The sequence below is a fragment of the Bos indicus genome, chromosome 6, assembly GCF_029378745.1.
Source record: "Bos indicus isolate NIAB-ARS_2022 breed Sahiwal x Tharparkar chromosome 6, NIAB-ARS_B.indTharparkar_mat_pri_1.0, whole genome shotgun sequence".
In the NCBI taxonomy this organism is placed as follows: Eukaryota; Metazoa; Chordata; class Mammalia; order Artiodactyla; family Bovidae; genus Bos; species Bos indicus.
In genome coordinates this window covers 38,083,404-38,096,881 of record NC_091765.1, presented here as the reverse complement: position 1 = coordinate 38,096,881, position 13,478 = coordinate 38,083,404, and the positions used below count along the sequence as shown (strand labels likewise).

General features: G+C 34.8%; 1 protein-coding gene across 4 annotated transcripts in view; it reads right to left on the bottom strand.

Annotated features, from left to right (window-relative positions):
* NCAPG (non-SMC condensin I complex subunit G) overlaps positions 1 to 13,478 on the bottom strand; it is a 101,059-nt gene that overhangs the window by 8,785 nt on the left and 78,796 nt on the right. For all 4 annotated transcript variants that reach the window (XM_070791215.1, XM_019962501.2, XM_019962500.2 and 1 more), the window contains exon 14: positions 9,581 to 9,808. In XM_070791215.1, the coding sequence (XP_070647316.1) occupies positions 9,581 to 9,808 (228 nt within the window). The remainder of the gene's footprint in view (positions 1 to 9,580; positions 9,809 to 13,478) is intronic.

Below are 13,478 nucleotides of genomic sequence, written 5' to 3'. Positions count from 1 at the left end.
CCATAGTTGACTAAATTAAAGAACCAGCCTGAATAAACATCATTTTTCCCATTTCAAAGATAAAGAAACAGGCCAGAGACAATAAATACCTTATTGAAGATTCAAAGATGTTACCAGAACACAAGTCTCTAAGTCTCCAATTCCAAAGGCTGCATGTCTTTCATCTTTTTAAAATTTCTAACACAGGAATTTGAATTGGGACAGGACTGCAGGTCTTTAAAGCATGTAAAGAAAACTTGTATATGGCCCAGAGGACAATTAAGAAAGTCAAAATTTTTTAGTGGTTGTGACAAAAATAAAATCAAAGTCACAGAATCCAGTGAAGCCAGAAAGAGATTAATGAACCTGCAGTATTAAAAAAAAAAAACAAAAACAAAACTCATTCATCTACAGTCAATTTTCCTGTTCAATAGTTTTCCATCTACGCAATGTCAGCAAACCCACAGCACTGGATAATTCCCAATAAGAAGTCAGTCTTATTACTTGGCTAGTAACTAAAAACTTAAGAAAATACTAATAAGGACTTATTTCCACCAATTTATAGTCAAAATGTGATGTCAAAAATTGTTACAGTAGGAAAGACATTAAATATTAATTTTAAAAAGGTCAACTCATCAAAAAGATACTTATAAACATAAAACAAACGGAGCCCCAAAATATCTGGAATACATTGATGGAACTGTAAGTAGAAGACAGCTCGAAAATAATAACTGAAGATGTTAATATGCCGCTTTCCATAATGAATAGAACAGCTGGACAGACCAATAAGGAAGTAGAGGACTTAACACCATAAACCTACCAAACATACAAAACACTCCCAACAACAGTGGACTACACAGTCTTCTCAAGAGCACGTGGAACATTCTCAAGAATAGAGCCTGTATTAGACCCAAAACAAGTCTCAGTAAATTCATAAAGAATGACATACAAAGTATCTTCTCCAACTACAATGGAAAACACTTGAAAAGCGTAACAAAAGAAAACTGTAAAATTCACAAGTATGTAAATTAAACAATATACTCTTCTTACACACCAACAGGTCAAAGTAGTCATCAAAATGAAAATTAGAAACTGCTTAATTAGATAAATAAAAATAAAAAACACAAAAACTTTTGATACGCACCAAAGTTTCAGAGGAAAATTTATAGCAGTAAATGTCTACGTTAAAAAAAAAAATCTAAAACCAATAAGCTAACTTTACATATTAGAGAACTAAAAAAAGAGACAGAAAATTAGAGGGAAAAACAAACTCAATGAAACTGGAAGTTGTTTCTTTGAAAAGAGCAACACACCTGAAAAACCTTTAGTTACATTGACAAAAAAAAAAAAGACGCAAATAACTAAAATCAGAAATGAAAGCAGGAACATTACAACTGGCCTTACAGAAATAAAAAGTAGGATTATAAACATAATACTAAGAACTGAATATCAACAAATTAAACAACCTAGATGAAATGAACCACATCCTAGAAACACACAAATTGCCAAAAGGGCCTTAAATAGAAAATCTGAATACACCAATAAAAAATACATAGCTTGAATGAGTAAATCAGAAACTTCTCCAAAAGAAAAGTCTAAGACTAGATGTGTAAATTCTACCAAATATTTAAAGAACTGACAGCAATCTTTCTCAAAGTCTTCCTAAAAAACAGGAGAAAACAATTCCTATCTCAATTTATGAGGTCAGTATTACCCTGACACCAAAGGCAGACAAAGACAATGCAAGGAAACTATAGATTAATTTCCCTTATGAATACCAATGTAAAAAATCTTTACCAAATTACTAGCAAATCAAACCAAACAACATATTAAAAAGATTATACAACATAACTCAGTGAGATTTATCCAAAGAATGCAACGGTGGTTCAATATAAGAAAATGAAGCATTATAATGTACCATAGAAATTAAAAAAAAAAAAAATCACATGATCTTTTAAACTCATACAGAAAAACCATTTGACAAAATTAGACATGCTTTTATGATTAGGGGGAAAAAACCTCAGAGAAAAATAGAATTTCTTCAAAATGATAAAGGGCATTTATGAAGATTCCACATTATAGTCAACAAAGACTGAAAACTTTCCCCCTAAGATCAGAAACAGGACAAGGATGCCTTTTTTAACCACTGCTATTCAAGACTGTACAGCAAGTTCTAGCCAGAACAATTATACCAGAAAAAGAAATAAAAGATATTCAAATTGAAAAGGAAGAATTAAAACTGTCTCTTAACAGATAACTTGATCTTAGAGAGAAAATGCCAAATAAACACACAGAGAAACTAAAAGAGTTAGCAAATGAATGCAGCAAAGTTGCATGATACAAAATTAAATCAATCCACACACAAAAATACAGCTGAGTTTCTATGAACATGAATGAACAATCCAAAAAAGAAATTAAGAAAATAATTCCATTTACAATAGCATCCAAAATAAAATATATAGGAATAAATTTAACCAAGGAAGTAAAAAACATGGACCCAGACACCTACATAACAGTTTTGAAAGAAATCAAAGACGACCTAAATACAAGTAAAGACATTTGAGTTAGTGGATTGGAAAACATTAAGATAGCAATACTGCCCCAATGCAATCTACATATATTCAATGCAATCACTATCAAAATTCCAACAGACTTTTTTGCGGAAATGGAAAAGTCAATCCTCAAATTCATAAGAACTTCAAGGTACTTCAAATAGCCAAAACAATACTGAAAATAATGAGCTGAAGTTGGAAAACTCAACTCCCTGGTTTCAAAACTTACTATGAAGTTACATGAATCAAGAGAGTTTGGTACTGGCTCAGGATAGACAGACAATGAAAAAGAATTGAGAATCCAGAAATAAACCCACATACTGATGATCAATTGACTTTTCTGATCCTCCACAATGATGCTAAAACAATTCAGGAGGAAAAGAATAATCTCTTCAACTAATGGTGCTGAGACAACTGGATGTCCAGTTAAACAAATGAAACTGGACTTCTACCTCACACCATTTACTGAGATATTAGCTGAAAATGCACCAATACATCTAAATCAAAAGCTAAAGGAGTAAAACTTTTTGAAGAAAATAAAAGGATAAACTTTCATGACTTCTGATTAGACAGTGCAGTCTTAGACAAAACACCAAAAGCACAAGCAACAGAAGATAGATTAGTCTTCATGGAAACCTAAAACTTCATAAAAATCGAAGAACATTATTAAAAAAGTAAAAAGCCCAATTTAAAAATGAGCAAAGGATTTGAAAAGATATTTCTCTAAACAAGGAATACAAATAGCCAAAAGGCACAGGGAGATACTCATCACTAGTCATTGCTGCTGCTGCTAAGTCACTTCAGTCGTGTCCGACTCTGTGCGACCCCATAGACGGCAGCCCACCAGGCTCCCCCGTCCCTGGGATTCTCCAGGCAAGAACACTGGAGTGGGTTGCCATTTCCTTCTCCAATGCAGGAAAGTGAAAGTGAAAGTGAAGTCGCTCAGTCGTGTCCGACTCTTAGCGACCCCATGGACTTCAGCCCACCAGGCTCCTCCGTCCATGGGATTTTCCAGGCAGAAGTACTGGAGTGGGGTGCCATTGCCTTCTCTGTCACTAGTCATTAGGGTAATTTAATTCAAAACTACAGTGAGGTGCCAATCCAATCTACTAAAATGGCTAAAAATTTCAATAACAATTTTCTCGTATTAATTTTAATAACAAACAATAAAATTGTTTAAAATAACAAGTGTTGATAAGGATGAAACCCCTGTTCATTGTTGGTACACTGGGAATGTAAAGTAGTTCAGCTGCTATGAAAAACAGTTTGGCAGGTCCTCAAAAAATTAAAGAAATTACCATATGAAACCATGAAATTACTACAGAAAAAACAGAGGGTAGTAAGCTCCTTAATAAAGGCAACAAAAGCAAAAATAAACAAATGGGACTATATCAAACTAAAAATCATCTCCACAGCAAAGGAAATCATCAATAAAATTAAAAGATAGCCTATGGAATGGGAGAAAATATTTGCAAATTATATATCTGATAAAGGATTAATATCCAAAATTATATATAAAGAACTCTACTACAACTCAATAGCAAAACCAAAATTTGATTAATTGTTGTTCCCTGGTGGTCCACCTTCCAGGCAGTTAAGTCCAGTTGTTAAGACTCCACCTTCTACTGCAGGGGGCGTTGATTCAACCTTCCTGACTTCAGATTATACTACAAAGCTATAGTCATCAAGGCCATACTGGCACAAAAAAAAGAAATGCAGACAAATGGAACAAGACGGAGAGTCCAGAGGTAATCCCATGCACCTATGGATTCCTTATTTTTGACAAAGGAGGAAAGAATATACAATGGGGCAAAGAGAATCTCTTTAGTAAGTGATGCTGGGAAAACTGGACAACTACTTTTAAAAAAATGAAATTAGAACAGTTCCTAAGGTCATACACAAAGATAAGACTCAAAATGGATTAAAGACCTAAATGTAAGACCAAATGTAAGACCACAAACTATAAAACTCCTAAAGGAAAACTCAGGCAGAACACTCTATGACATAAATCACAGCAAGATCCTCTATGACCCACCAACTAGAGTAATGGAAATTTAAAAAAATAAACACATAGGACCTAATTAAATTTAAAAACTTTTGCACAGCAAAGGAAACTATAAACAAAGTGAAAAGACAACCCGCGAATGGGAATAAATAACAGTAAATGAAAGAACTGACAAAGGATTAATCTCAGAAATATACAAGCAGCTCATAAAAATCAATAACCAAAACAATCAATCAAAAAATGGGCAAAAGACCTAAACAGACATTTCTCCAAAGAAGATATGCAGAGGTCTAACAAATACATGAAAAGATGTTTAACATCATTCGTTATTAGAGAAATGCGAATCAGAACTACAATGAGATATTACCTCATAGTGGTCAGAATGGACATCATCAAAAAATCTACAAACAATAAATTCTAGAGAGGGTGTGGAGAAAAGGGAACCCCCTTGCACTGTTGGTGGGAATATCAATTCATACAGTCACTATGGAGAAAATTATGGAGACTCCTTAAAACACTAGGAATAAAATCACCATATAACTCAGCAATCCCACTACTAGGCAGAACCCTGAGGAAACCAGAAGTGAAAAATACACATGTAACCCAAAGTTTACTGCAGCTCTATTTACAATAGCTAGGACATGGAAGAAACCTAGATATCCATCGACAGATGAATGGATAAAGAATCTGTGCTCTCACACGCACACGCATGCGTGCTCTCTATCTATCTATCTATCTATATATATATATATAAATATAATGGAATACTACTCAGCCATAAAAAGGAACATTCTTGAGTCAGTCCTAATGAGGTGGATGAAGCTACAGCCTATTATACAGAGTGAAGTAAGTCAAAAAGAGAAAAACAATCATCATATACTAATGCATATATATGGAATCTAGAAAGATGGCATTGATGAACCTATTTGCAGAGCAGCAGTGGAGACAGAGACATTAAGAACAGACTTATGGACACGGCTAGGTGGGGAGAAGGGGAGGGTAGGAGGTATGGTGAGAGTAACATGGAAACATACATTATCATATGTAAAATAGATAGTCAATGGGCATTTGCTGTATGACTCAGGGAACTCAAATCAGGGTTCAGCAACAATCTAGAGGGGTGGGACAGGGAGAGAGGTGGGAGGGAAATTCAAGTGGGATGGGACATGGGTATATCTGGCAGATTCATGTCGATGTTTGGCCGAAACCAATGCAATACTGTAAGGCAATTATCCTTCAATTAAAAATAAATTTTTTAAAAAATGAGCAGAGGTACTGATAAACATTTTTTGTGAAAAAAGATATAAAAATGGCTGACAGGCACATGAAAAGGTGCTCAATATCACTACTCACCAGGAAAACACAAAACAAAAGTAAAATGAGGGACTTCCCTGGTGATCCAGTGGTTAAGACTCCACCTTCCAACGCAGGGGCATGGATTTGATCCCTGGTCAGGGGAACTAAGATCCCACATGCTGTATGGTGCTAGAAGAAACCTGAATACTTTCATGCAAAAAAAAAAAAAAACAGCAACAACAACTGATCATCAGTTCAGTTCAGTCGCTCAGTCGTGTCCGACTCTTTGCGACCCCATGAATCGCAGCACGCCAGGCCGCCCTGTCCATCACCAACTCCCGGAGTTCACTCAGACTCACGTCCACCAAGTCAGTGATGCCATCCAGCCATCTCATCCTCTGTCGTCCCCTTCTCCTCCTGCCCCCAATCCCTCCCAGCATCAGAGTCTTTTCCAATGAGTCAACTCTTCACATGAGGTGGCCAAAGTACTGGAGTTTCAGCTTTAGCATTCCTTCCAAAGAAATGCCAGGCCTGATCTCCTTCAGAATGGACTGGTTGCATCTCCTTGCAGTCCAAGGGACTCTCAAGAGTCTTCTCCAACACCACAGTTCAAAAGCATCAATTCTTCGGTGCTCAGCCTTCTTCACAGTCCAACTCTCACATCCATACATGACCACAGGAAAAACCATAGCCTTGACTAGACGGACCTTTGTTGACAAAGTAATGTCTCTGCTTTTGAATATGCTGTCTAGGTTGGTCATAACTTTCCTTCCAAGGAGTAATCGTCTTTTAATTTCATGGCTGCAATCACCATCTGCAGTGATTTTGGAGCCCAGAAAAATAAAGTCTGACACTGTTTCCACTGTTTCCTTATCTATTTACCATGAAGTGATGGGACTGGATGCCATGATCTTTGTTTTCTGAATGTTGAGCTTTAAGCCAACTTTTTCACTCTCCACTTTCACTTTCATCAAGAGGCTTTTTAGTTCCTTTTCACTTTCTGCCATAAGGGTGGTGTCCTCTGCATATATGAGGTTATTGATATTTCTCCCGGCAATCTTGATTCCAGCTTGTGCTTCTTCCAGTCCAGTGTTTCTCATGATGTACTCTGCATATAAGTTAAATAAGCAGGGTGACAATATACAGCCTTGATGTACTCCTTTTCCTATTTGGAACCAGTCTGTTGTTCCATGTCCAGTTCTAACTGTTGCTTCCTGACCTGCATACAGATTTCTCAAGAGGCAGGTCAGGTGATGGCTGTCTGGGGAGGCCTTACAAATAGTTATGAAAAGAAGAGAAGCGAAAAGCAAAGGAGAAAAGGAAAGATATAAGCATCTGAATGCAGAGTTCCAAAGAATAGCAAGAAGAGATAAGAAAGCCTTCCTCAGCGATCAATGCAAAGAAATAGAGGAAAACAACAGAATGGGAAAGACTAGAGATCTCTTCAAGAAAATAAGAGATACCAAAGGAATATTTCATGCAAAGATGGGCTCGATAAAGGACAGAAATGGTATGGACCTAACAGAAGCAGAAGATATTAAGAAGAGGCGGCAAGAATACACAACACTGTACAAAAAAGATCTTCACGACCCAGATAATCACGATGGTGTGATCACTGACCTAGAGCCAGACATCCTGGAATGTGAAGTCAAGTGGGCCTTAGAAAGCATCACTACGAACAAAGCTAGTGGAGGTGATGGAATTCCAGTTGAGCTATTTCAAATCCTGAAAGATGATGCTGTGAAAGTGCTACACTCAATATGCCAGCAAATTTGGAAAATTCAGCAGTGGCCACAGGACAACTGATCATACCTTGCACCATATACAAAAGATTAACTCAAAAATGAATAAAAACCAAAATGCAAAAACCTAAAAAGAATTTAAGGGAAAAAAAAACACACCACAATGAGATATCACCTCACACTGTTAAAATGGTTTTATCAAAAAGACATTTGGCAAAGATGTGAAGAAAAAAGAACCAAAGTGCAGTCTTAGTGGGAATGTAAACTGGTGTAGTCATTATGCAAAGTAGAATGAAATTCTTCAAAACAGTAAAAACACAAATACTATATGATTCAGCAGTCCCATTTTTGGGTATACATCGAAAGGAAATGAAAAGAGAATCTTGAAGACATACCTGCACTCCCATGTTCACTGTAGCATTATTTACAAGAGCTAAGATATGGAAACAACCTGTGTGTCCATTAGTGAATGAACAGAGAAGATATAAGATATTATTCAGCCATAAAAAAGGAAGGAAATCCTGCCATTTGCAACAAGAGGACTAGACCCCGAGGACAATATACTAAGTGAAACAGCCCGACAAATACTTTTTTGGTATCACTTTTATGTAGAAATCTTTCAAAAAGTTAAACTCAGAGAAATAGTAGAATGAATAATAGTTACCACAGATTGGTGGGTGGGGGCAAATATAGAGAGGTTGGTAAAAGGGTGTATTTTCAGCTACAAGAAGTTCTATTATACCTTTAAAAAAAAGATGAATAAGTTCTCGAGACCAAATGTAAAATATGGTGGCAAATGATAACACTATAGTATTACTAAAATTTGCTGAGAGAACTTAAATGTTCTAACTTTAAAGAGAAAGAAAGGTTGAGGATATATTAAGCAATTAGTTGGGATGAGGAGCAGAAGCAAAATCCTAAAACAGCAAAGAAGAATTAATATATGACCTGGTAACCCTACTTCTAGAAATATACTGAAAAGAATTAAAAATAGCTACTCAGCCATACATATCTTCATAGCAGTACTATTCACAACACCCAAAGGTGGAAACAGTCCAAATATCCTTCAGTGGATGAATGGCTAAACAAACTGTGGTATATACATAGAAGAGAATATTATTCTGCCATAAGAAGGCTTGTGACACAAGTCACAACACAGATAAATCTTGAAAAAAAGCTAAGTTAAAGAAAGCAGACAGGAAGTCACATATTTTATGATTCCATTTATAGGAAATACCCAGAAGAGTTATATCCATAGAGACAAAATGCAAATTGATGGTTGTTGCAGGCTGGTAGGAGGAGACACTGGGAGCAACTACTTAATCCTTTGGGATATAAAAATGTTTTAAAAAGTAGAGGCAGTGGTTGCACTACACTAAATGTCAGTGAATTGTTCACTCTAAAATTGTTACTCTATGTTATGTCAATTTCATCTCAATAAAAATTAAAAAATTTTTAATTTAAATGTTTATAGATGCTTTAAAAATGTAGTTAATGAGTACCTTAAGGAAAGAGATCTAAGCCCATACCATATCTTAGAACTTGTACCCATTCAATATAAGACTATTTTAAATTATTTCTTAAGACTCTTTGGGAGGACTTCCCTGGCAGTCCAGTGGTTAAGACTCTGTGCTTTCAATGCAGGGGGTGGAGTTCAATCCCTGGTCAAGAACTAAAATCCCCATGCCAAAATAGGAAAAAAAAAAAAAACTCCTGGGGAAGAAAGTTGTAAGTCATAGATCATAAGACAGAGAAAAAAGATGAAAAACAACAACCTCCCAATAGTCATTTCATTTTTGTTTACACTTCAATTCTCTAAACATGTAATTTGATAGTGGGAAATTAGGTATATTACAAGTGAAAGAATTTAATTATGATATTCAAAAGGCAAAAATTTTTTAAATGCTGGCCAAGTTTAAACTTCAGCTTAAAAAACTAAAAAGAGCATAAACATATATATGCTAAAAATGACCTTGCACACTAATAGGGCCATGATTATTTCTTACCTCGCTATCTAAGAAATCGGAAAGTAGTTTCAGAACATTCTTGGCTATAGCTGTCTCTTCTTCGGATTCTTTTGACTCTTGCTCTTCACTGGAGTTTATTTCTGCACCTTCCTTTTGAGTAGCTTTGATTTTTTTAGTTTTAAATGGTTCAAATCCAAATGTCATCAGTTGGTCAAAGATTGCCTTTAAAGCACTTATTTTTATTGTCACATCATCAATTTGCAAAACCTAAATTGAAACAACATCCCCCACCAAAAGTAAATTAGGTACACTTTCATTCTGTTTACACAACATAAAATTAACATATATCTTACTCTAATTTCAACAACAGTGTCAAGTCTACATATAATATTTTTAAAAACTTAATTAAAATTTATTCTAAAGTTATTGTTATTTATACCATGACACTTAAAGAGTTACATTTCTTTCAGAAAAAGTTCATCAGTCAGTAAAAATTTCCTGACTGGAGTCAGAACTATATTATTTGTTCCTTTTATATATAAAAATGTGTATGAGTATATGTTCAATGAGTATATGTTCAACTATGATTTTATTATTTTCAAGATCTAGAAAAACTGTTCTATTATATTGCAATTGTTTAGGGCCATCTATAAAGACAAAAATATTACATCCTAACTAATGAAAAGCATTTACTAGAATATCAGTATTCCTCTAAGCTATCAAGCTTCATTAAAGACAAATTTTTTTATTAGTGCAATAAATTCATATTTCATTAATCATCAATTCAGTTTTCATTGAATTGGACTCCTTTATAAAAGGAAATAAATCACAAAACCCAGCAGTTTGTATGAGTACCCTAAGTTAAGAAAACTGAATTCCTATAAACTAAATTTTAAAAAAGCCATAAAAAAAAAGAGTTGAATGTTTCTACTATGAAGAAATTTACTATTAGTATGTTCTCTAATGTACTTAAATTTTGGTCATTGATATGCTTGATTGATTGATAAGCTATACAGCTTAGCCCATAGAATGAAAAAGAAAAAAATCACCAGCAGGTTTGTCAAATGAATGGAGAAAAATGGCTCAAAATTACAAAACTTGATTTCAAGATAAATCTATTACATTTTCTTATGGCAAGACTTGCAAATTTGCCAAATCCAAATGCTTATTTCTAAGAATGTACTGTCATGACCATTCTCTACAAATTTTAAACACACTACTCTCTCAACAGCATCTTGGCTTTCCTTGCCCTTTTCAGTCCTTTACTGGCTAGCAATAGCTCTCAAAATTGGATATTTTTTAAAGAAAGAGTTTAAAATTAAGTAATTTCCCTCTTCTGCCTTTCTAACAAGTGTGGATATATTTCTTAAATCAGTTTCTGCTAGTCAAACTTGATTTAAAAAAAAAAAAAAGATTTCTTACTTTACCAAAATACAGCTCTTTTCCCTTAATCTAAAATCTTCCAATGATAGCTCTGAAAATACCTTTATAAACAACTGAATCTGCTGTGGTTAAATTCTTTTGATCGCAAATCCCTTTGAAGATCTAATAAAAGTCCACCCCAGAATAACATTCAAAACATAGGCAAAATTTCATATACAATATATTTTACTGCATTTGTATCTGATATCACTCACATTTTTAATGTACAAAAAATTATACTGTTATTTTTCAGACAAACATTAATAGCCAGTCCCTGAAAAAAGTTCAGAGATCAAAGTTAAAAGTTAAAAAAAAAAGGTCAATTTTAATTCCACGACAAGGCTACTATTAACTATTTTGATTTGATATTAAGGTAAAATTATGAAATGGTCTTGGATAGGGAACATTCATTTATTTTTCACAGGAACTTGATTTTGGCAATTCTTTTCACTACAGAAAATTATACAGGAGTAAACAGCGCTCCTATAGCTCTGTCAAATGGGGGCTAAGTTTAGTATTAAATAACTTCCTAGTGCTCCAGGACACTCTTAAGCATTAAATTCATATTACATTTCTTCTAAAATGACCAAAACACTTATTATTCATGTTGTTGTCACACTGTTAGTCACTCAATTGTGCCCTACTCCTTGTGACCCCATGGACTGTAGCCCCTTAGGCTCCTCTGTCCATGGTATTCTCCAGGCAAGAATACTAGAGCTGGGTTGCCATTTCCTTCTCCATATTATTGATGTTATATCAACAAAAATTAAAAAGATCAAAATTCACATTTCAAATTTAAAAGTCAAGTGCATGACTATACCTTTGGAAAGAGTTCTAGGCTATTTTTTTTTTGCTGCAGTACTAGAAATTTTATATAATTGTCTAACTTTAATCTCCTCTATCAGCATTCCAATTTGAAAACAACTTGTAAATTTTCAGAAGTACTCATAATGGTATATAGGGCATCTTGATGAATGTTTTACCTCATTTTTAGAGTCAGAAAGCATGGTACTTAGTAAGCTAGACATAAATGAACCATTCACTATCAAATAAGATTTTTCTTCCACTTAAAAAAAAAAGTAATGACTAGGGGTCAATCTTGGAGAAGGCAATGGCACCCCACTCCATACTCTGGAAAATCCCACGGGCAGAGGAGCCTGGTAGGCTGCAGTCCACGGTGTCATGAAGAGTCGGACATGACTGAGCAACTTCACTTTCACTTTTCACTTTCCTGCATTGGAGAAGGAAATGGCAACCCACTCCAGTGTTCTTGCCTGGAAAATCCCAGGGGTCGGGGAGCCTGGTGGGCTGCCGTCTATGGGGTCACACAGAGTCGGACACGACTGAAGCGACTTAGCAGCTTCAATCAACACTTAGCAGGGGTCAATCTACACTTAACTACCCTTCCTCTACAAAGCCAGGAAATTGAAGTTGAGAACTTACTCATTTAATTTCTCAACAAAATCTCTTTGAAAATGTAGGATTTTATTTCCTGGGCATCTATAAAGCCAATAAAATTCACAATAGTAGATGGGACTCCTTTTAGTATTACTAGTAGAATCACTAGTGCCAATACCTGCTGATTTAAATAGTAATGGGAGATTTATTTTACATCTTGGAGCAAAACCAGATATATGGCTAAGTGCTATAAATGATTCATCTGGACAAAGTACAAAATCTTTCTCCCAGTTTGAAAAAAACTGTACACCATTTTAAAGATAATACATGACATTCCAAGTTTCCAAAAGAATCTCACATAATAGAAATTTTACTCTGATAACGAGCATGGGATGATAAATATAAACAAAGCAACATTAGGAATTTAATCCTTGCACATTAAATGAACTGATTAGATCCAAAGTATTCCAAAAAAGGAAAATATAACCAAACACTGAAATTCCTGAGAACTATCTTTTAAAAAAAAGTATGGTTTCAAATTTTTTTCCTTTGATACAAGTCACAAACAGTTTGACCAGTTCCAGAACACAAGACTTACCCACGTCCTCCCTAACTGTATATGCTTTCTTTTTCTTGGCAATATAATATGCAACATTAAAGGAAGTTTCATTTGGACCTAGCTTTACTTGGAAAATACACTTCCCTCCATCTCCCCACATTGTCACAAAAGGACAGTGTGATTCATGTAGCACTTGGTGTTGTCAAATGTAGTGGAATAAAAAAGCTGCAAGGTATTTTTGTACATATTGCTTGCCAACAGGTAAATGGGAGCACTTTTCGTGTTAACTTGAAAATAACATGTGACAACAAGGATTATCAGTTTTAGGAAGATTATTTTATTTAAGACTCAACCCAATCAATAGTTGAATTTCCAAGATCAAAATTTCCTTGCAGCTTTTTTATCCCACTACATTTGACAAGAGATGGAGGGAAGTATATTTTCCAAGTAAAGCTAGGCCCAAATGTTAAAAACAGATGTCCAAAGGAGCTAAAAAGTCAAATGCATTCCACTGATACACTAGACTTAATCCCTTCTTGTCTACTCAATAGCGCTCAA